Source organism: Vidua chalybeata, chromosome 2 (genome assembly GCF_026979565.1).
Source record: "Vidua chalybeata isolate OUT-0048 chromosome 2, bVidCha1 merged haplotype, whole genome shotgun sequence".
Lineage (NCBI taxonomy): Eukaryota > Metazoa > Chordata > Aves > Passeriformes > Viduidae > Vidua > Vidua chalybeata.
The window spans coordinates 112,168,907-112,192,135 of NC_071531.1; the positions used below are offsets into that span (position 1 = coordinate 112,168,907).

The 23,229-nt window shown below is 49.1% G+C and overlaps 2 protein-coding genes and 2 non-coding genes across 8 annotated transcripts in view; 3 read left to right on the top strand and 1 right to left on the bottom strand.

Moving 5' to 3' along the window:
* Window positions 1–8,681, top strand: part of RCSD1 (RCSD domain containing 1) — a 30,594-nt gene extending 21,913 nt beyond the window's left edge. Inside the window, exons 3-7 of one of the 3 annotated variants that reach the window (XM_053936409.1) lie at window positions 2,086–2,175; window positions 3,439–3,510; window positions 4,812–5,006; window positions 5,581–6,301; window positions 7,137–8,681. In XM_053936409.1, coding sequence (XP_053792384.1) covers window positions 2,086–2,175; window positions 3,439–3,510; window positions 4,812–5,006; window positions 5,581–6,288 — 1,065 coding nt within the window. In that variant the 3' untranslated portion in view covers window positions 6,289–6,301; window positions 7,137–8,681. Of the gene's footprint in view, window positions 1–2,085; window positions 2,176–3,438; window positions 3,511–4,811; window positions 5,007–5,580 lie in introns of all 3 variants that reach the window. The other 2 variants (XM_053936407.1, XM_053936410.1) reach the window with 2 other exon arrangements.
* Window positions 8,682–9,641: 960 nt separating this feature from the next.
* On the top strand, window positions 9,642–9,713 carry TRNAP-CGG (transfer RNA proline (anticodon CGG)). Its single transcript has one exon. It is a non-coding gene; the product is annotated as a tRNA-Pro (tRNA).
* Window positions 9,714–10,128: 415 nt separating this feature from the next.
* On the bottom strand, window positions 10,129–10,200 carry TRNAP-AGG (transfer RNA proline (anticodon AGG)). Its single transcript has one exon. It is a non-coding gene; the product is annotated as a tRNA-Pro (tRNA).
* A 4,174-nt stretch (window positions 10,201–14,374) lies between these two features.
* The window catches only part of MPZL1 (myelin protein zero like 1), a 32,933-nt gene continuing 24,078 nt past the window's right edge, over window positions 14,375–23,229 (top strand). For 2 of the 3 annotated variants that reach the window (XM_053936131.1, XM_053936132.1), the window contains exon 1: window positions 14,375–14,497. In XM_053936131.1, the coding sequence (XP_053792106.1) occupies window positions 14,386–14,497 (112 nt within the window). In that variant the 5' untranslated portion in view covers window positions 14,375–14,385. Of the gene's footprint in view, window positions 14,498–14,576; window positions 14,917–23,229 lie in introns of those variants that run through there. The other variant, XM_053936130.1, reaches the window with a different exon arrangement.

Genomic DNA, 23,229 nt, shown 5'->3' on the forward strand with positions numbered 1-23,229 from the left:
ATTAGGGCTGGCTTTTGTAGGCAGACAGCAGCAGTGAATAATGAAATAGCCAATATTGATGGGAAAAGAAACAAAGGAGAGATGATGCAGTGTAGCAGCCAGTGGCATGTCATCAGCACCTCGTTCACAAAAGGAAGTTTCCTCCAGGTTATGACTTCTGTGTTGACTTTCTGAGAGAAAGCTGCCTCTTTACTCACCTTCATTGCCTCTTCCAGACTCTGTGCCTATCTCTAACATGCTGAACTCTATTTTAATGAAATTCCACTATGCCAAGCACTGCCTCACGTGCTGACTTTCTCCAGCTAAGCAATACACTAGAATACCTCTCTTAGGAAGAAAGGAAAGTGAGGGTTTTTTTATGAAAGGAGGACATTATCATGATGCCTTTTTCTTTTAGAAGCATAAATGTTTGCTGGTGGCTCTTTTCAGGCACCTTTTGAAACTGAGCTGCTCCCTTCTGCCACTCAGCTCTGGATCCCAGCCTGGCCTAAGGGTATCCTCCCTGTCACCCCTCCTGTCTTTGGCTGGATGCAGTGGTGACCTCTGCCCTGCAGGGCTGGCATGCCATCATCTATCAGAGTTTAGCACTCCCAGGATGGGAATAGCCAGTCTTTTCCCAAGCACTATTTTTTTCCCCTCCACTCTGTCCATCCCATTACAGTAATTTCCTCTTTTGAAGGTATGGGATTTAATTGCACTAAGTCCCTCACCCTTCAGAAGGCAGAAAGTTCCCAGACCTCTCCCGTGTTATCTACAGACCTCTGCTGCTCCCAAGCTAGGGCAGCGTGCAGGGGCCTCACAGTGTGGAGAAGCTCATTTTCTCCAGAGACAGAGGAGGACAAAGTTTCCTGTCTTTTCTCTCCAAGCCATCTGTCACTTCCCCACCAGCTTTCTCAAGCTGGCTTCAGATTAATGACCCAAGGGATGGTCTTTAACCCTTGCTTGGCCCATGCCAGCAGAGGGGAATCCTGTCAACCAGGGAACCTCTGACACATCCAGTGTGGCACAGCGCAGCATTTCACGGTTGCAGAACGGTGGGGTTTCCACAAGACACATGATTGTTTCCTGGCATGACACAAGGACAAGGGCAGGGCTGCCCTGGGCTCCTTAGAGATGCAGCAGTGCCATGGCTGGGTGCAGCACCCCCAGAGTTTAAGTGACAACAGGTCCAAAGGTCCTCCAAGACAGCCAACTGTACAGAGGGCAAAGATGCCATAATCCAACTTTCCACATGCCAGCCTGTGAGAAGGTAACAAAATTATGCAAATACTTTATTGTGGATATTATCCAAGATTCCAGATATTAGCCAGTTATTTTGGATTATTTTTTTTAACACATGAAAAGTGTGTTAACAGCTTGGCAGGAGACTACAAACCTGGCATAAAAATAGAGACAGCTTGGCTGCAAGACCAGAGCAATAGTTATGTGCTATGTATCCCTTCCTTCCCAGGGAACTCTCTCTTAGTTCTGAGAGTCCAAGGACATTCAGAAGGAATCAGTGTCCCTGCCATTAGGTTGCCTTGTTCCTTGTCCTCTGGAGAATTTGTTTCTTAGTCAAATTTAAGGTTGCAGCTGAGGCCTTGTCCCTGTGCACTACTTTACACATTCAAGAGAAACGAATGGGGCTGAAATTGTGAGAAAGTCAGAATTCCCCTTTTTGCCCCAAAAACATATCAGACATAAAGTAGGAAATCATGAACCAGGCAGCTGAGACTCATTTAAAGGAAATCCTGGTAATGACAGGAAAGAAAACAGTAAAAACCTCTCCAGTGTGAAGGGGTTTCTAGGAGGATGCTTTGCAGGCAAAGTTTCTGGAAGGCTTCTCTACACTCCACAGCTTAGAAGAGTGTCTGTTGCACTAAGAAAAAGATACAAACTACTCTTCCAATGCTAGGACTCTAGATGCCATAAGCACAGCCATGTGCTAATACCATCTTTTGCTCCTTTGGATGAGTCATTTGGGCAGGCTGAGCCCTGCCTCACGAGCAGGTCACTCACACAGCATGCCCTTTGGTGCTTGAATTTCACTTCCTTTTTAAGAAACCTGATTTCCCTGCTGCTGAGTTGGTTGTTTTCTTCTCTTAGGTACCACCACATAAGCCAACTCGGAGGAAACCACCCTGCTCCCTTCCCTTGTATTCCCACAAAACTGAGACAAGTGACAATGATGAGCAAGTGAGTATCAATTTAATAGGGGGACAAGGTCTTTCCTCTCTGCAGCCTGTTCTCTCCAGAGACACGGGTTTGGAGGTGGCAGAGAGGTCAGGCTGTGCAGTCAAAGCCATCAATCAGCCAGCAGCAAACCTGCCCCTGCTCTCACACATGTACTGACCCAGAGTCAGCTCCATGCTGTTCCCTGCTCCTGCAGCATGGATGCACAGCCCATTTCTACTGCTTTTGTTTTCACCCTTGGCACACTGATGGATCCATCCAGTTACCACTGTTCAGGAACCACTGGTATTTATTAGATTTGAACAGGGAGCACCCATGCTGTTTGTTGAGCATAATGGGGTAATAGTTCTGCTCATGAGATTATTCCATCTTCAGAAAAGGGAATAATTAATCCAGAGTGAAGAGAGGGCTTGTTGGCAATACTCACAGAATATTTCTTTAGGACCCTTGAATGAGCAGGTCCCAGTAAGCTGGCTGCTACTTATGAAATTTTACACTCAGGCCCTCTTTGGTCACTTCTGTCCTTCAGTATTTCAGGGTATGAGGTCTACCCACCAAATTTCACATTGTCACCTGCCCTTAACAAGCAGGTAGTTCTTTGTCCTTCTTATCTGTGAGCTACAGGCTCTTGCTGCCTCCATGCTAAAGGAACATTAAGTTTTAAAATGTTAGATTCCTTTATTTTCTGAAAAAAGCAATATGCCCCTTCTCAAAGCAATGCTCTCTCTTTCTCAAACTGCTTCCAGCCTTTTCATAGTTCTACCTTTCCTGCCATTTAGGCCTTTCCTGCTTATACTAATTGGACATCCTTTAACTTGGTTACTCAAGTGGTGGCAGAAAGTCTTTCCTGTTACAGAAAGTCCACAATATTTGCCAACATTAAGGCTTTAAGAGGTAGAATTTTAATCTGCCTGGTCCTGAAATAATACCAGGCGAAACTGTGCCACAGGCTTGATACCTTAGTGAAGGCAGTGTAGGAGCAGATCCATCACACATAACTTAATTCAGACACTTCAGACAGCAGCCCTTTTTGCCCACAGGAGGGTACATGTATGTAGCCCTAGGATGGCTGGATGGCAAAAGGAAAATGGGGTCAGGAATGAAGAAAAAAAAAAAAAAACTTTTGTGTTGGAACACTATATGAAGCTTCATTTGCTTCCCTACAAGCAATTTCTGCTTATCTCTTCCAAGTTTTCTGCCTTTATTCTATTTTCTCTTTTTCACCTACTACACTGTGACATTCTCCTGTTTCATTTTATTTTGCAGAAGCGGTCGCCAAATGCTTGCCCCATTCCCAAGGTCAAGGTGAAAAGTTCACCCATGATTGAAAAGCTGCAGGTAGGTCCTGGCAGAGCCCACATGGCTCTCCCAGCAAATTAAAACTGATTGGCATTGGTTACAGCTGCTTCCCTTGCAGAGCAGCCAGAGGGGAAGGGGATGCAGGAGCCAGGGGTGACAGCCAGGTAAACAGGGCCTCACTGGGGAGAAACCAGCCCCACCACACACAAAGAGGAAGGCAAAGCAGGTCTGGTAATGGTAATGGGCACCAGAAGCAGTCCAGTGATGCCCAGGTGTGTCCATAAGCATGTCAGTGCATGGATCAGGATAATTTGGATCTGTGGAGTACATGGCTGAGCATGGGCATGGCAGCAATGCTGCTTGAGCAGGGGCAGGAGCCTCAGTTTAAGTGCAGCTCTTGAGAGAAAGTGAGGGAAACCCTGGCTGAGGCTTCCTCCAGCTCTTTCCTCACAGCAGTGTCACTCACTTGAGTCCCCTGCACTGCACTGGGGAGCTGGCCTCGAGCACAGGCAGTGACAATCCTGGCAGTGGGGCGTGTGCTCCAGGCTCTGGCTGTCCCATGTGTGTGCCTGGAAGCTCTGCACCGCCCTTCCCTCATCTGGATTCCCGCAGCTACACACAAACACACCCAGCACTTCCTGCCCTTTTTGTGCTTCTGTGGTGCCGGATCTGCGCTGCTGAGAGCAGCTCAGCACGCGATGGCCTGAAGACAGAGTGCCCTGCCCCTGCCAGCCGCCTGTCCTGGCAGCACCTGTCACTCCAGAGCCTGCTGGCCACCCTGACACAACCCTGAGCCTATTCATAGCACTGTCCCTCCTGATGCACCCAAGGACATTTGCCTAGGGGAGCTTCTCAGTGAGAGGCCAGCAGGAAGTGTTTTGCCACAGTTAATCACAAGCTCACTGCTTTCCATGGTCTTCTCACAAATGCACAGGTCATTCTGCAAGACCTGCAGATCAGGCTGGAAAATGCAAGGTCGGGTTGGGCACACGCAGGAGGGTTTAAATCTTCAAGTGATTGCTGGCTGCTTGTTCAGATTTTCTGCCAGCTCAGCCACTGTAGACTGTGGTGTATTGGCTGGGTCACTGGAAAATCCCAAAAGGCCGCAGGATGACAAAAGAACATGTCCTGAGTTCCAGCTGCCAGAGAAAGACAAATGTCCAGTCATAACTTCTCTGCCCAGACTTGTTTGTTGACAGTGTCACCAGGAGGAACCCACAACCAGATCTGTGGCTTGTGACAGCTGAGAGATGTGGCAGGGCAGGGGTTCCCCTGTGTGGCTGTCGTGTGTAGCACACGCTGCTGTCCCGCATGCCCCTAATGGGGGTTTTTCATTGCAGGCCAATCTGGCTTTTGCTCCAGCTGCTCTGCTGCCGGGAGTGTCTCCCAAAAGCCCTGGGATGAAGGTCCTGGTTTCTCCGTTCAGCACGCCTCCCTCAACGCCCACCAGCCCAGGGACTCAGTCCCAGCCCAGCGAGACGCCAGTCAGCTTTGATCAGCCCCCAGAAAGCACTCAGCTGCAGTTCTACAACAAGGTAGGGTATATGTGCTGGGATTTCTCCATTCCACAAGGCTTGCTTATTGCTTGGGGAAGAAGAGGAAGAGGAGGCTGAGCCCTCAGTCCCACTGTAAGAGTGTGTATTTGTGGCTAAGAGAGAGGATTTGTGCACCAGGTTCCAAACAGCCCTTCAGTGTATCTGTGTGGGGTCTCCTCTCTGCCTGCCAAGCAGCCTTCCCGGCCCAGTGTGTGAAGAAGGGATGGAGGGGCGGGACAGAGTCACCTCAGCTCGGCAATAACAGGGTAGCTGCTGCCAGGGAGTGCTGTGAGCAGGTGGTGCCACATGCCAGCAAATGTCTGAGGTGGCTGAGGCTCAGTTCAGGGAGGCACACAGAGCACGGCAGTTTCTCAGGTGTCTCCAGAGCGCTCAGCACTTAAGTGAGGAGCTATAACCTGCATTCACCATCACCAGCCGGAGTACAGACTCCTTCCTCAGCCTGCCAAGAGTAGGAAAGGCCGGTACATCCAGTGGCATTTTCCTCTGTTGTGCTTTCCTGCTTTCCATTACCACTCTCTTGACTGGTTCAATGTCTGCTTTTCCTGCCTCCCAGGTGCGGACGCGAGGATCGATAAAGCGCCGGCCTCCCTCCCGGAGGTTCCGAAGATCTCTGTCCGAGTACGGAGACGGGGAAGATTTAGGGGTCAACTTGTCGTCTCCAGAAAATGGTGCCAGGGAAGATGAGGTCTTTGGGCCCAATGGCAAGACAGAGGAAGTAGAAACAGGGAGCAAAGAGCAAAAGAAACAGGAAGGGTCTGATGAGAAGCCAGCATCGAGGACAGGATCCAGCAGATCAGAGGATGAAGAAAAAGGGAGCAAAGAGCAGAAGAAACAGGCAGAGTCTGATGAGAAGCCCCCGTCAAGGAGAGGATCCAGTAGATCAGAAGATGGGGAAAAAGGGGAAAAACAGGCAGAGGAAATTACTTGCAAGAATAACACAGGGAATACAAAAGAGGAGGAAGTGTGTCATGATGGCTCAGGAGAGGAGAACTCTCCTCAGCCTCCCTCTGGAAACAATGAGAAGTGTGACAGTCCCCAGGGAGAAGAACAGCAAAGCACTGCCTGTGAACAAGGAAAGGGAGACAAGGAGAAGGAGGAAGCTGAAGCTGAAACAAAGGAGAGCAGTGAGAGCACAGACACACAGAGAATATCAGACACTGAAGAAACAGCACTGGCACCTGAACCACTGCAGGATGCAGTGGGATTAGGGACTGCCAGTGAGCCTTCAGTGTCAGTCACGCAGGACCAGGGCACAGCATAGCTGTGACACACAGGTAAGATGGGCCAGCGTGATGACGGCTCCTAAGGCACCTGAGGGTTTTGCTGTTAGCAAAAATGGCAACTGTGACAGAACACAACAACAATTTTGCTGCTCCCCACATGTCAAAAGCCTCAGATCTCAGGCCTGCAGAGACTGTGAGGCAGGGTACTCAAAACAAGCAGCCCTCCTGGGTGGTGTTACAGAGAGGATGGAAAAAAAGCAAAGCTGATTGTGGATTCAGTATAAAGGAGAGGCTCTGCTCCCCAGGCACCCTCCTGCATTGCTGTTTGGAAAGCAATCTGAAAGTACTTGCAGTAAAACGCACATTTCCCCAGCAGTAACCACGTATACACTATATCAATATGTCTCCTTACATACAAATATTTATATGTGTGCACACATTGTATGTATACATGTGTACATATATATATATATACACCCTGTGTGTTTAGCTTGTTAGCTTTGCCAGCAAACCCATGGCACACCAGTTTCATGACCAGCTCTGAAACATGCAAGCATGGGCCTTTGCCACTGAAATAAAAGAGGATTTTCCACTGGCTGAAGCAGGCCTTGTTCCATGCACCTTCTTGTGTGTTCTGTAACCACTGATAACATAGCCACAGATGCCTGAGGATGTGTCTTGTCCCACCTCAACCACCTCCTCTTCAAATGCTTCCTTGGTTTGGCAAGGAGCAGCTGAAGGAAGGATTCCTGTGGTCAGGCTGCAGCTCACCTTTGCCTCCTAGCACAGAAACCACCAAAGTACCCCCAGGACTTCCCATCACTGTCTTTGCTTAGACCCAAGAATATTTTTCATTATTTCCTTACTTATTTTCCCCTCTCAAAAGGACACACCCAGTCAGGGCAGAGGAGACTTAACATGTGGACAGGAGCCATCTAACCCAGTCGGGGTGGAAGCTACTGGGAAACCTTCAGTGGCAGGAGAGGAGCAGAATGCAGAAATCTCCTGAGGTCCAGACTCATCACAGAGCTGAGTGGCCACTCGCTGGCTCTCCGCTTTGCACCATCATATTTTGGGACAGCTGGAAGAGGAGACTTGTTTGCGATCTCTTCAGGGTTCAAAATTCAGATGTTGGCTGGCGTTCCTTGGTGATACTTGGGGACTGAAATACCCGCTGTCCTGGAGGCAACAGCCACCATCACTCATGGTCCTTCTGCTTCTTCATCCTGCTCCAAAATGTCTTCTTCTTCTCCCCTGCATTGGTCTTAAATGAAGTTCATCAGTTACGTACATACATACGTGTACGGTGCCTTTTTGGTAGCTTCTTTTAAAGGACTTTGGGTTTTAAAACTTCAGTAAATAATGTTACAACAATAGGAAAAAGTTATGTTTTCCCCATATGTGCTGTATGACAGACAATGTGAACTCTGAACATGGGGAAAACTCCTAGAACATTGATCATAAAAATATATAAATATAAAATATAAAAATAAAATCCCTTTGAAGTGGGGCTAATCTGTGAAACAGCCACCTGTGGTAGGCTGGTAGATCCTGTGGTGCTTTTAGTGCGGTGGAAAATGACAACCAGCAGATTGTATGCAAAGAAAAGATGTGCTGAGTAGCTCAATAGGGCAGGTTCTCTTATCTGGCTCTGGGCTCCAGTCCAGATTTAGAAGAGCTGCTTGTCCATCAGTCCTTCTCACTTCCAAACCCTACCCAGTCTGTTCTGAAACTTCTGTTGTGTGTCTACCAAGAGCCACTCATTATAGAAAGCATCCCAGCTTCCTGGAAACAGCCAATTAATTTTGTGCATATCAGAGAAGAAGTCTTAGCTGGCTGAATTTCCAGTGGCGTTACCTGGCTGAATTGGCGAAGCTCAGGCAGCCGTCCCTCCAAAGTCCTTATGCCCTGTACTAGATTTGCATTCACTCTTGGGCTAGTGCAAGTCATGGGCTAGCAGTCACTATGATTTAAATCTGGAGAATATTTGGGGGAAGGTGGATGTCGGACCCTCACTTGACCAGTTTCCTGACAGCAGTGCCTGAAGCTGTGTTGGCCACACGGAACAAAATGTCCATCCTGTGACGTGGACTGAGGTCACGCTTGCTCAGAGCCAGCAGCACCTGCCCTCCTGAATTATCATGGGCTTGTTGGCAAACACGACCTCCACAGCCTTTTGAGCCATGCTGTGGAGCATTGTTGCCTTTGAATCCGTTTTAACCTGCTTGCTGTAGCGTGTATTGCCAGGGCAGGCTGCTGTCACTGGCTGCCCCGTTTCTTCTCTCGGCAGTGTCCCATCTGGATGTGAGTGCTTGTGCCTTACTGTACATACAGATATATGTGTGCCTGTGTAGAGACCGTGTATGTGTGTCCCGAGCACGGGAATGGAAATCCGAGGGAGAAAGAGAATAAATAAATGGTGGAATAAAACCAAAGCAAACCAAAAATCTGTGTCTTTTGTTTCCTCCTGGAGAAATGAAGAAACCTGAGGAAGAATGGGCAGAACTGGTAGCAGCAGGCAAAAAAAAAAGGGGTGAGAATTCCACTGGCATTAGGACTTAAAAATTTAAATTTAGTATGAGGAACGGGGAGGAATAGGACTTCTTTCAAAAACTCTGGGATGCAGAGGCACGGAAACACGAGGATATCAGGAAGCATTAGCAGGACAGAACACATCAAGGACAAGCGGGATTCCAACCAGGAGGGTGCTGTGGGCTCCGAACGCCAGGGCGATGCCTAGGGCGATGCCTGTCCTCCCGTGGATGCCCCTCCGCTCCCGTGGGCGCCCGTCGTGCCCGTGGGTGAGCCCCGGGAGGCTCCGGGCGCGCCCGGGACACGCGGGGGCCCGGTGCGACCCCTCCGCACCGCCAGGGGGCGCAGCGCACGGCGCGGCCCGGGACGAACCAAAGCCGCTGGGGGGTGGGGGGTGGGGGGGGGCGTTGGGTCGTCCCATTCCTCCGCCTCCCCGTCCCCTGGGAACGAGCTCGCCCGGCTTCCAGCGCCACCGCGGGCGTGGGAATGGGAGTGGAGGTGGCAGTGGGAAGGCTGGGCTGTTCCTGCGCCCCTCGGATGGGCGCGGGAGCCGGGTCCGCGCGAGGGAGAGCGGCGGAGCGCCGCGCGGAGCCGTCGCTAACGAGCGGAGCCGTAGGGTCGGGAGAAGGGCGATGCCAGGGGTTACCCTGGGAAAGGAGACGGAGGGGGCGAGCGGGGAGAAATGGCCGCAGCCCCCGCAGTTCCATGCACTGACAGAGAGCAGCGATGTGTTCCGGAGCGCTGGGCAAAGCCGCCGCCGGTGGTCGGCAAGGACAGACTCAGGCACTGAAGCAAACGGCCGGGGCGGGAGGAGGCGGGACGGCAGTGAAGTGCTGAGCTGGGAAAGGACCAACAGAGCGGCTCGTTGGTCTAGGGGTATGATTCTCGCTTCGGGTGCGAGAGGTCCCGGGTTCAAATCCCGGACGAGCCCGCTGGGAAGGGGATGCGCGAGCCCCCTTCCTACGTTTTGCCGCCGCGGGGCCCTCCTGCGCTTTTGCGCCTCAGGCCCGCCCGCAGTGGGACCGGGGCCGCGGGGACGGCGCTGCAGCCGGTACGGTGTGCCGAGGCTGAGCCGCTCGGAAGGGCGAGGAGCGGCCCCGCAGCGCTGTCTCGGTGAGGAGGAAGGCGGCGGGGTCTGCAGGGGAGAAATGAGAGTAGCGACGCCCGGTGCCAGACGAAGAGGAGCGGCCGGTGGTTGGTGAGTTCTTAAAGCTTTTTCTTGCACTAAGGAGGAACGAGTGGGTCTCATTGTCAGTCACCGCCGTGTCCCTTCGCTGTGTGCGGGAGCCGCCGCTGCTGCGGAGAAGGAAGAAAATGAAAGAAAGAAAAAAAAAAAAACAAACCACGGGCTCGTCCGGGATTTGAACCCGGGACCTCTCGCACCCTAAGCGAGAATCATACCCCTAGACCAACGAGCCGCCATGAGGAGTTCTCTCTCTCCCCTGTAGAGGAAAACTGCGCTGGCGCCGCGCACCCCTGCCCGGGACAGCTCCAGGCCGTTCCGATTCCCGCGGTCTTCCCTGTTCCTGAGGGGACACAGGCGCCTACCTGCGGCTGCCGGCTCTCCCCGGGTTCCTGACGGGCACCGCGGCAGCCCTGTCTCCCTGTGGGTGCGAAAGCTGCTCGTACGCGGCAAGCCATCGACCGCGGCAGCCAGGCCGCAAACCCCAGAGCGCTGAGGGGAGACTCGTGGTTCATTCCCATAATTTCAAACTGTACCGCAGCCAAGTAGAGGCAACGTTACTTTCCTAAGTTACAGATGATGATTTTATGCAGACCTGCTTAAACAGAGAGTCTTGGAACGCTGGTGTTGGTCAGGGTGGAGGTCACTGTTACCTTGGCTTTTGCCTCTACAGTAACAGCCTCTAAAACTAATTTTGCCTATAGTCCAGTATATTCCAAGAAGCTGGGGGAAAGGTAGGAAGAAGAGACAGGAAGACAAATTGCTTCCATTTTATGTGCTTTCTTATGTATCAAGGAAATTGATCCTTAGCATAGCTCATCATTCCCGTCCTTTTCCATCCTAAGTTTTCCTGAGAACACTTATCCTTGCATAGTGGGTGATCCAAGACATTCTTCTCAATCAAATGATGAAAAAGCCAAGTTATGGCAGACAAGACTGAGAGGGGATCTCATCCATATGTATAAATACCTCAAAGGTGGGTGGCAAGAGCCATGGTGCCAGGCTCTTTTCAGTCGTGCCCAGTGCCAGGATGAGGAGCAGTGGCCACAAACTAAATCACAAAAAGTTCCCCCCAACACGAGGTCGAACTTCTTTGTGCTAATGGGCCAGAGCACTGGAACAGCTGCCCAGGGAGGTCATGGGTTCTCCCTCTCTGGAGACATTTAAACCCCACCTGGACGTTTCCCTGTGTAATCTGCTCAAGGTGACCCTGCCTTGGCAGAGGGGTTGGGCTGGGTGATCTCCAGGTGTTCCTTCCAGCCTCAACAACACTCACTCTTGTGAAAAATAGTTCCCAAACTCTTCAAAGTCTGTATGCAATTACTTTGCTGCTGCCAGGTCTTGAGTTTTGAAAAAAAACCTGCGTTTCTATTTAACCAAAATAAACGTGAATGTGGCGTTATCTGCTAGTCACAGTTTCTCCCAACTCACGGAAGAAAAAAATATTGCTGTGAGGAAACACAATGCTTTCTTGTGCAAATAGAGCCTGTTTTTTTCCTTCTTCTCTCATGTTCTTCTATTACTAATTCAAAATGAGTGTGTTGGGTGGGATATTTTTTACAGGAGTGCATATCTTTGCATGCTAAACAGTGTATACTGTACAATTCCTCTGGGACGTACTGAGATGCAGGCTAAAGAGAAAACAATCAAAACCATTATAAATGTAAAATCAGCCTAAATATATTTTCTTCTCCTCCTAGAAGTTATTACCCCTTTTTTTTTTAAACACCAAAATTCTGCTTGCTCTCTGTGGCAAGCTACTGGAGACCTCTCCAAAACAAAGGATAACAAAGGTCTGAATTCCTAACATACACACCAAGAGGGAAGAAGATGCAGTATATGTTCCTTGGGACAAATTAGGTTGTCCCAGCACCCTGTTTCCTCTCTGGAAGTAGCAGAAGAGAGTAATTTGATCATATTTATCTGGATAAAGAATTTTCTGCTGTAAGTAGACCAGATATTGTCCCAGGTGTTCTCTGTACTGAACATTTGTGTTACTACACAGCAAACAGGGAAGTCAGGGCTGTTCCTGGAGCAATGGGATCTCAGCTCTGTCAGGGAAGGGACTGTGTAGGTAAGGGCCGTGCGTGGCCAAATCAGGTTTAGCACACAAAAAGGGAACATGTGAGCTCTGTGAAGGACAGTCAATTTGAGAATAAGAAAAATGCAACAATAATAAAAAAAATGTTTATTATCTTGCAAAATTACCCAGAAGGGTGAAGCTTGGCCTCTTCAGTTTTAAACTGTGCAGTACTGAAGGACCTGGAGGTAAACAGGGAACTCTGAGTACTGAGGTGTTTCCACGTCGGTAAGAACACTTCCTCCCGCCCAGGAGAGCTGTAAGGTTGGGCGGAGCTTCCGTGGAAGGGAAGAGCTCAGAGGAAGTATTGAGGAAAAAGGGTTTGGAATGAAAGTCTTATCACTGCCTATCAGTTTCTGCTCCGTTGGAAAGCGGGGGTATTGATGAATTGGCTAAAGTCCCACCCACAAGGGAAGTCAAATGAGGTGCCAACCAAACAAGGTGATATTTCCCTGTAATACAAAGAGTTGCCTGTGTTGTTGATATTTATTCCCAAGAGGTGCCCTGGATTTCTGCTAGTCTGGGTTTCTAGAAAACACATACAACAGTTAGATGAGGAACGTGCTCCAGAGCTTCCCCTTCGGGTATAAATAATGGATGCACAAGCTGTTACATTTTAAATCCCAGGAGAATTTTAAGGTGGTGTCTGGCTCACAGCTGGAAAGAAAATAATCTGCCTGTGTTTTTGCAGGCTTGCTTTGCCACAGCCCTCTCCTCTTCTGCATGGCACACGGTGGCCTTTCCTGTGGCCTCTTTCACCCGCAGACGTGATGAGCTGTCCAGAGAGTGGCTGAGAAACTGGTGGCACAGGGATCTGGGCAAGGACCAGCATCCATGAAGCACTGGGCATGAGCAGAGCACCCCCAGGCTTCTGGAGGCTCAGGGATGCAGTGAGCAATAGCCTTGAGATATGACTCAGCTTGTGCAACTTGTTTAAAATGCATGGTTGGGAGAACACGGCACAACAAAGAGGTGCTCAGAAGCAAGGAGGAAGAGGGAAGGATAAAAGCTTGGTCTCAGGGGGCGTGTAGCAGCTGGGAGTCCAGTCAGCAAGCCGAGGGAAATTCCAAGCAGGCATTTTCAGGCGAAAGGCAAAGGTGGTTGTGCGATTGGTGCAGCAGGAGAGCTTCTGAAGGAGCTTGTGCTTACAGGCAGTGCACGCCGAAACAGGCTCTCTGAGTTAACAGGGAACAACAGGCAGGATTTCTGGGGAGGCAGGAGGAACCACCACTGTCTGTGCTCGGAGCTTGCAGCAGCACTGTCCCGCTTCCCTTGGGACAAACCAGCACCATAAGGTGCACCCAGGGCAGCTCGAGGCTGGCAGAGGGGTTGGGGCACTCAGCGAGCACCGGGATCTGCTCCTGCTGTCACTTCCCTGCTGGAAACTGGGCCAAGTGATGCACAGCAGGAGACTTCCACACACCACACCACACCACACCACACCACACCACACCACACCACACCACACCACACCACACCACACCACACCACACCACACCACACCACACCACACCACACCACAGTGATGAAACCGCTGTGGTCCTTACGGGCCACAGTCACCCCACAGCTCCTGGGTGTTCTTGGCTACGGGAAGCACAACTCCACTGGAGTGACTGTCAGTTTTGTGGCTGTCAGTGATTGTCCAGACAGGTTCAGTGCCAGCTGGAATGGTTGGTAGCATGCCTCCAAAGGCACTTGGATAAGCTTCCCGCACTGCAGGGTAATTGTTGGACAGCGCCAGAGCTCGAGGCAGCCCTGTGAGGAGTGGCTGAGGGAGCAGGGGGTGTTCAGCCTGGAGAAAAGGAGGCTCAGGGATGACCTTATTGCCCTCTACAACCATCTGAAAGGAGCCAGGTGGGGTCTGGTCTCTTCTCCCAGGGAACCAGCCACAGGATACGAGGACATGGCCTCAAGCTTCACCAGGGGAGGTTGAGGTTGGACATTCGGGGGAATGTCTGCACAGAAGGGTTGATCAAGCATTGGGATGGGCCACCCGGCCGCAGTGACTGGGCGATTCTGTGACTCAGCGTTCCTGGGACCCCCGGCACGCACCGGCCGGGAGCGGCCCCGCGGCGCCCGCGCCCTCCGCAGCACCACCAGCCAGCCGCGGGGGGGCGCCAGCTACGCGCCCGGCTGGGGGGCGGGAGAGCACGTTCCCCGCGTCCATAGGTCACCTGGACTTGACTGATGGCTCCCTTGTCCAATCGCCGTGGAGCAGCGGGGCAGGGCGCGGGCGGGGCGAGCGGGGCGCGGGGGGTGTGTGTGATTGACAGCAGCGGCAGCCAATGGGCGGGCGGGGCAGGGGGCGGGGGGCGGGCCCGCGGGGCCCGGGGGCGGACAATGAGGGCGCCGCGGGAGGGAGGCGGCGGCGGCTGGAAGATGGCGGCGGGCGGAGGCAGCGCGGGGCGGCCCTGCGCGGCGTGGCTGCTGATCGCCGCCGCCCTCAGCGCCGGTGAGTCAGGGACCGAGGGAGGGCCGGCCGCCGGTTTGCCCTTTAACGCCGCTCCCGGGGCTGAGGGCGGTTCCGCGGGCAGGGCACGGCTCTGCCGCTCGCTGCCCACCCGGTTCGGAGCCGGGTCGGCGGCGGCCGGGGACCCCCGTCCCCGCCGGGGGAAGGGTCGGTGTGCCGGGGACAAAGCCCCTGGGAGCCGGCGTGGGCAGGGCAGGGGTGCCGCGGTGCCGGGGCAGTGATGCGCGGCGGCCCCGTGTTAGCGCCGGTTCCACAGAATCCATTAGCTTGGAAAAGATCCCCGAGATCATCGAGCCCAAGCTGGGACCGAGCACCGCCGTGGGTTCTTCGCTCCAGGGACGCGGGTGGCGTTTGTTGGGAGAGCCACGGGGTGACCGAGGAATGGGAACGCTGGGGTTGTGGTAAATGACTTGATTCGGTCAGTGGTGAAGTATTTGGGTGGAGGGGGAATTGTGTCAGTCAGATGATGCACTTACGACTCGTAAGGTGGAGTAAGTGCAGAATGGCAGAATGGGTCGAATTGGAAGGGACCACAGTGGGGTCATCTCAGAGCACATGGCACAGGATTGCATCCAGATGGTTCTGGAATATTTCCAGCGAGAAGTACAAGGCTATGGAGCTGTAGGAATGGCAGGAGTGATGCTTCACTCCGCTGTGGCTTGTGTTCTCAGAGGGTTCCACACCTCACTTGGACTCGAGAAGTTACATGCATTTCCCACACCAGCTCACTGTGTGTAGATGCCGGGCATGGACAGTGAGGGAATATCCAGTGTTATACACCCCACATACCCAGTGATGGATACTTTGGGCTGGCAGTACTTGCTTAGTGAGTAAAACTTTGTGAAGTATTTCAGTAGGAGACATTTAGAAGCCTGATGCCTCCTCGGTTCATTTGTCTGGAAAACTGTGTAAAACCGTAAGTATGTCTGGGAAGAGGTTTATTAAGAAACTGTGCTGAGTGGTAAGGAACTCAAAATTTATTTCATATAATTTTAGAATGGTTTGGGTTGGAACAAATCTTAAAGATAATCTTGTTCCAATCCCATTGCCATGGGCAGGGACGTCTTCCACTAGACCAGATTGCTCAGAGCCCCATCCATCCTGACCTTGAGCACTTCCAGGGATGGAGCATCACAGGTTCCCTGGTCAACCTATTCCAGTGCTTTCCTACCTTCCACAGCGAAGAACTTCCTTCTAATATCTAATTCCTACTATTAATCCTCTTCCTAAATCTACTCCCAAAGAGCATTGTTTGCATTTGTTTAAGATGACTGCATTTTGCAATAAAGAAGTAGAGATTGCTAAGGCTTCCTGTGTATCTTCAGAGGCAGACTTAGTATTTGGGATTAAGTAGGTAGATGTGAAATATGCATATATTACAGTAAAACTGAGATCTTTGGAAATACATATGGAGGCAAGAGAAGAAGGAAGCATATTTCCCCTGACCACAACAAAAGGTACAGCTACAGTAATGCTGTGGGTAGGTGGGAATAGTAGATTATTGTAGAAGGTCTGAATTTATTCCTGTGTTGGCTTCTTCTCTCCTGGCACATCATTAATCCTCCTGTCTGCTGTGAAAGGCAAGGTTTACATCTCTCCATGGGAATAAGTGATCAGAGTGCAGGCTCTTCACTTCTTTCACATACCCAAAGGAGTTTGATTATTGGAAGGAAAATATGACCTTTCCCTGAATTTGAGGTGCTGAGGAGTCCTGGGTGATCAGGGCTGTGCATTTCTTCTTGCCTGTGTCATTCAGGCCCCTGATGTTTTTTCAAGGGCCCTCTTCCCATCCCCTTTCCCCATGCTGGATTTTCCCCTCGTGAGAGGGTCGGGAAGCAAAACCTGTCTTTTTTTGGCAGGGGCCGGAGTGGTGTTTGCAGAGGGCTGTGCTGCTCCCTGGCTCGGATGTGGCGTGGGGCTGGGTGATGTGCTGCACACGTGGCTGCCGTGCCTTGTGCCTGCTCTTCTCCCTGCTCATATGCTCCGCGGCAGGTCTGCTCCTGTGGCCAATAACCTGCAGTGAGACAGAAATATTGCTTAGGGTGCTGTGCTGTGCAGGCCCCATTAAACACCACAGCCTGCTCTGCAAAGCCTGGTTGCTTCACAGATAACAGTTCCAGGCTTATTTTCATATGTGCCCCTGCATGTGTGGGTTAGGAGTTCATCTTGCTTCTTTATGCTCAGTCATCTGAAAACCCCGTTGCTTCGTTTGCTTGTAAGAATGAAGGATAATTGTCAAATGTGCTATCTGTGATTCTGGGGACATTTTGTAGCATAAGTAGTTAATCTACATGTAATCTCTTCTGTGCATGAGTGAGCCTGGAAAAACCAGCCAAGGGTATCAAGAAAATGGAGTATTTTGCAATTGTGCATTTGTAAGCCATGTAATTATGACTTAAAGTGGTATCCTGCCTGTGTTTGACATGAGGGTGGTGCCTGATTACTCCTGATAGTCTCAAAAAATGTTTAGATATTAATGGAAAGAATAATGGTGATTTTTATTTTTATTATTCTTTTTGATACCAACAAAGCTTGATCATTTTTGAAATTTATTTTCTCCTACTACCCCTTTTATACACACTCGTACAAGTGCACGTGGGCACGTACACGTGGGTCAGTAACAAGCAGAGTATTGAGATGTTAAATAGCTCCAGTGCCTGTTACTGCTTGGAGCTCACCAGCCCATTTCAGTTGCTGCTTGAAATGTTTCCTGAAAATAACAGTGTAAGTCAGGGTTGCAATGCTCACTTTGTGCCTGTGCCAGGTTTAGTCAGAATTCCTGTAGTCACCCCCGTCAGAAGCTGTTAGTCCTTTTAAGCTCAGCCCACTGATGCTGCAGGTAGGAAAACTGCCTTGCCTGCACTGCTCAGTGGGTTCTGCAAAGGCAGAAGCTGGATAAACTCTCAGCTCACCTTGCGTGCAGCAGCAGCAAAAAGTTCTTGAATATGTTGAAAAGTCTGTACCTTAATGTTTTGGTGATAAAATGAGGTGAAATGGACAGATGCTTCTTGGCCCCAGCCATCCAACAGTCTCAGTCTCTGACAATTACTTGTGTAAGTACTAGCATGCATGGCTGTGTTGCTTGTTATCTGAATTAAAATTAATTGTATGAAACAGCAATTCTACTGCCTGTCTGTGGACCCATCTTGTCCTGACTAGTGCTGGATATATTGTCTCCCATACAGAGTTGAGATGGAAGATCAAAAAAATGAAAGCTAGTATTGTCTTGTACTGTTTGTCTTGAAAGATTTTAGTCTGAGTAGTTTCTAAAGACTTACTGTTTTCCTGGAGAAGTGCCATGTAGATCATCATCAGGTCATCTATCCAAAGTTCATTATTAGCACCTGTAGTGGGAGTTCTCCAACTGTGATATGATGTGATGTTGGTTTGATCATGTATGGCATACATTGCTTGTTCTACTGCCTGCATGTAATTAACAAAATAAACAGCCTGGTATGCAAGAAAATACATTTTTTGAACTAGTGATTGCTAACTCAGGATATCCTGGGAATACATCAGAAAGCTGGAAGCTCTGTGTGTGAAAACATTAACATCCTTATGGCATATATCTTTTTTTTTTTTTTTTTTTTTGGTTGGTGTGTGGTTTGCTCGTCTGTATTATTTTAGTGGTCTGGGTTAGTGGCACCCCACAAGAAGTGAATATCTTGTGTAAGAGAAGGCTGTGCCAGGAGAGGACAAGAACTTTTGAACTGGCTTTACTGCCAGCAAAGAGACTTGGGGAACTCTAACTGGAGTGATTCACCGTTATCTCTAACAGCAGTCGTGAAAAAGCAAGTGTTTACTCAGATTAGTGTTTAGCAGTAAGCAGTACCCATAGCACAGAAGATGTGGCAATGCATCCTAAGTCAGGGTTAACAGTATTTTTTTGCTGAGCAGGTTGAAAGAAAGTTTTTCCTTACAATCTCTTTTATCTTTAAAGGGCCATTCTGTTACTTGTCCTGAATAAGGTTTTTTTTTTAAAAAAATTGAAAAAGTTTATATCAAATAAATGTATTGATACTAATCTGGGACAGAATTAATTTAACATAACAATTTTTTGCACTGGTTACTTGTTTTGCATTGGCTTACACACCCCAAGGCCTTTTTTGTTTGTCACCCCTCCCTGACAGCAGATGGGCTGGGGGTGCATGAGGAGTTGGGAGGGCACCACAGAAGTCATGGTCAGCAATGAAAGCTGGGAAAAGAAGGGAATTACAGCATTTGGAATTACAGCATTTGTCTTCCAAGTCACTGTTATGTCTGACAGAGCCCTGTTTTCCTGGACATGGTGAACGCCTGCCTGCTGATGGAAGCAGTGGGTGATGGCTCGTGCTTTCCCTTGTAAACTGTTTTAATCTCAACCCTTGAGTTTTTTAACTTTTTAACTTCCACTTCTCTCCCTGATTGCACTGTGCAGAGCTGAGGTGCCTGCTGGGCTTAGCCCACAGTCCTTGTATATTGTTCCCTTTGGCTGCTGTGCATTTCAGCTCCTGCATTTTTATGTATCTGTGGTGTTGGCACTTTCCACTCGGTGCTGCTGCTAGGTTTTGGCTTAAAGTGCATAAGGAAAACTGGAATGCTGTGGTTGTTCTTGTGAGCTCTCTTTCCTCCAACCCTGCAGAGGAAGATGCTTTGTGGTACATTCACTGATGCTTTACACACATAGTATTAAGGGGCACAAAGGGAACTTGCCTGGAAACACTCAAAGCAAATTGAGATTCTGATCCTTAAGGGAGGGTTAAACTCTGGGCAGTGTAGCAGTTGTCAGTGGTTGGTGGCACTTTCAGTTCATGAGATGGAGTTAAATCAGGGCAGGTCATCTCCAGGTGGGTGAAATGGCCATTGCTGGAGGCGTTTACAGTTGGCTGCAAGCCACCTGTTATTCAGTAACTTGTTTTTGTAATGTGTGCAAGTGAAAGGTGGTGAACAGGGCTCCCACTTGGTAATAAATTCCATAAAGTTGGATGTGCAGCAGGAGTTTTGAAATGTGACTGGTTTCTATGTCTTGAAGTGTTCAGCTCAAGGTCTGGCAGGATCTTCATTGATGGAAGGCACTGCTCCAAGCCAAGGGATGGCTCTGGAAATCAGCACATGTGTAAACTGGGAAAGTGATGTAGTGTGCTACAAGGAGGGCCATAAATTTGTCACAGAAGAAGTGTTCTGAGAAAAACCAGCTGAATCAGCTCCTTCTTGGTGCTTGCTAACCCTCCTCAGTTGTACAAAACAGTATACAGTGGACTGGGCTAGGGTGTTGGTCTGGTTTGAAAGAAAACAATGGGGAAAGGGCTGTTTTGAACACAGATTAGTTCCTGATCAAATTCATCTTGTTGAGTGTGCATGTGAGCTATTTAAATTGGCACCACCACTGACAAATTCTTGTGGAACAATGCTTTGAAATATTTAGCTTGGGCTTCTCCTTTTGGTTTTGTGGTTGTGCTGCTGCAGGTTATAGCTGGTTACGACTTTGTTCAGCAGTTCAGTTAGCAAGTCAGTGTGAGATTGCTGCAAGCTTGGTGCCAGAGCTGGCTGCAGGTGTTCAGCAGTCCATGGATCAGTAAGGAATCTGGTCCTCCAAGGGCTTTGGATTGGCTTGAACTGCTGAAGTAAGTCTCTAGTCACACCAGAACAGATTGGCTGCATGAATACCCTATCAGCTGAGAAGGGTGATCACTTAGATGATGTAATTTCATGTATCTTCTTGCTCAGTTAAATGGTAGGATTTTATTTAACAGGCTTTAATTGAGTCTCTCTCTCTACAGGAAAAAATCCTGTGCTCACCTTTCAGGCTGGTGGAAATACCAATACTTGGCAAGAGTATTGGACATGATTCTGGTTCAGGAATGATGACAGGTGGGAGTGACTGTTCATGGAATGCTACTAATACCTTGGGTGGTTCAAAGTGCAGCTTTTGCAGATGTTTCTTGGTGTGCATAGACTGAGTTGGTTGCAGGTTTCTGGATTGATTACTGTTAAAGGGTCAGGAAAAGGGCAGCTTCCTTTGTCTGATATGTAGGCTTTGCACTGTATGTCTTAATGAAATTTGTGTATCCACCTCCTAAATTCTACTGCCTAGTTTGTTTAGGAAATTGGTAGTTCCCATGCTGCTAATGATGGATTTTGTCAAAAAGATGCTGCATGCCATCAGCAGTTGGCAACATGACTGGTATTTTTAACATAGTTTCACTCGAGACAGTATTAATAACCAAAAAAAGAAAAAAGCCTGGAGGGAAGCTTTTGTTCCAGCCAGCAATATGTCAGTCTCTACCATCCACTCCATGGATTTGGGTTTTGCTGTTGTTTGGTTGTGGCTTTTTAGTCTACAACTTCTGATCCTTAATACTCTCATTTCCTTAGTAGTTGTGACAGTTTTAGTGGATTGCTATGGCAATTTTAGGAAATGCTTGTGATGGTGGGATGCTTTTTTTATTCCCTCTGCCATGTGTTGAGATGTTTACCCAGCTTCTCTCAGATCTTTAGTTAAGTAAGCTTCATTCCCTATTTGTGGGGAAAAAAACTGGTGTATTTCAAGGAGACTTTTCTGTCTTTCTGTAATCTCAGTTCCTGTTTTCTGGCATCTTTCCTTGTGCCCAGAAAATAATGTACTATGTTTGTTAGTGACCCTGTTGGTATTGCAAGATTAGAGGTGGAGCAGCTGCCATCAGCTGTTCCAGTTACCCTTTGCACTTTGAAAAGCTTTACTTAACTTGTCCCCTTTGGGTTCTCCACTCTTTTGGTTTGGCTTTGTCAACATGAACTGTTTACTTGGATTTGAGCACTCTTAAACGTACTTGGCCATGGGAGGAAAACCACTTCAGGGCTGTTGAGCAGAAAAATGTGATGTGTGGTTTGGAAAGTACCTGAGCTGCTGGTTGGTGTACCAGCCTGCAGCATAGGCAGGGAAGTATTGCTTTGTGGTCCCCAGGGAAAAGTACTAGAAGTTACTTGCCTCAAGACTAAGTATCTGCCCAAACCTGACATGTGACTGATGCTGTAATAGGAGCATGAAGCTGTGCAGCTACACTGCTTACTTGTTCATAGTTCTCAACACCTTTACAAGCATCTCTGTTTTATGAGATGAGAGAGTGATACAGCAGTGAAATTATTTCCTCAGGCCACATCTGTGACCTGTCTGGCAAGGGAGCTCAGGCATTTTTTGCTGTTTCTCATGCTTGTTCTTCATTTCTGGTTAAAGCATGGGCTTTGAAAGTAAATCTCAGCATAGGTTCTTTTTGCTGCTCCTTGGCAGAACAATGAGCAGCTCTGCGTCATATGGAGGAGAACATGCCAAAAGCTGACCCTGAAGTGTGGGAGGAGAAAGAGATACCAAAGTCTGGGGACTCTGGAGATGTGTCTTTTAAGTCCTTGCAGAGTAGTTGCATGGAGGTATGGAGGGCTGAGATACATGGATGTTATTGTCTGGTTTGACAGTTTAGCCATAACTTGCTCAAGATTTCTCAGTGAAACTGCTTTCCTTTCACTTGGGGTGATGAGATGCTATTTTCTCCCTCATTGTCGAGTCAGGCAGAGCTTAGCTGAATGTGCAAAGAGGCCAGGAGAAAGTGAATGTTGTGTTAGCAGATGCTTGTCTCTGCTTGGGGGATGAAGGTTTCCAGCAGCATGGTGACAGGAGGTGGTAGGTGTTCATGGGCTGGGTGTCACAGCTGTGCTTTCTGATTCCTGGAGCTGCAGGATGCTGCAGGACCGGCTGTGTTACTGGAGACAGGAAGCTCTCTTTCCTGCAGCAGCCTGGGTTACTTGACAAGATTGGCAGCCCGGGGAGATGCTGTGGCAGCAGCTAAAAGGCTGTTCTGGTGAATTGGCATTTGAGAGTGAAATTTAATTCTTCTGTCCTCCTTCGAGGCAATGGAATTTAGTTTTTGTTGCTTTGAAACTTAGATGTCCAGATTGGTTGATGTGATTGTCTAGTCATCATTTCTGTAGCTGGTGTTGCTTTGTGTCCTGTGTAAATGTATGGAGTGCAGACATAAAGGTCGTGGTGACAGGGGGGCTGCAGGGACAGTCTCCAGGAGGAGGGGCTGGACACGTGGCTTCTTAATACCTGTGTGTTTTTCTCCTAATGAAGTACACCATGGTTTGCTCCTGGGTGGAACTGCTGCCATGGGTTCTACTTTTCTGTTTAGGCTAAATGATGCGAAGGAACTCTGGGTGGAAATTCTATCCAGCATCTGGGTGCTTTACCAGATCTTGTGCAGTTTCAGAGGAACGATTTTGGCATGTCTGCTGTCTATTAAGGCAGGAAAGCTAAGGTTTCTCCACCAGCTGTTTTATCCACAGTGAAGAAATGGCCTGTGGGGACATAAGTGCCTCTAGTTGCAGTTGGGGACTATAACTTTGTTCTGGCTTTCTGGGATGTTTTGTAGGGGTCTGGCTGCTATTGTTTCATGCTGATTGTACAGGGCAACTGCTTTGTGGGAGAAAGAGCTACATGCCATGCAGTCTTAGTTGAGAATGCTGTCAGCAGGAGATGTTTCACAAGGCACTTGACATTGAGTAAGAGTATTTGTTAATGAAAGCACGGGTTCTCAAGTGTATATTGTTTTTTCGACTTTAGACCTTTAGTCATTAGAAAAAACCACATCCTCCTTTCTGATGTAACTTCTGGGCTGCTGGAGAGGCCAGAGTGAAGATAATGAAACACTGAATTTTCTGTCATTTTGTCAAGACCTTGCATGCATAAGCGACTTCATTTATAA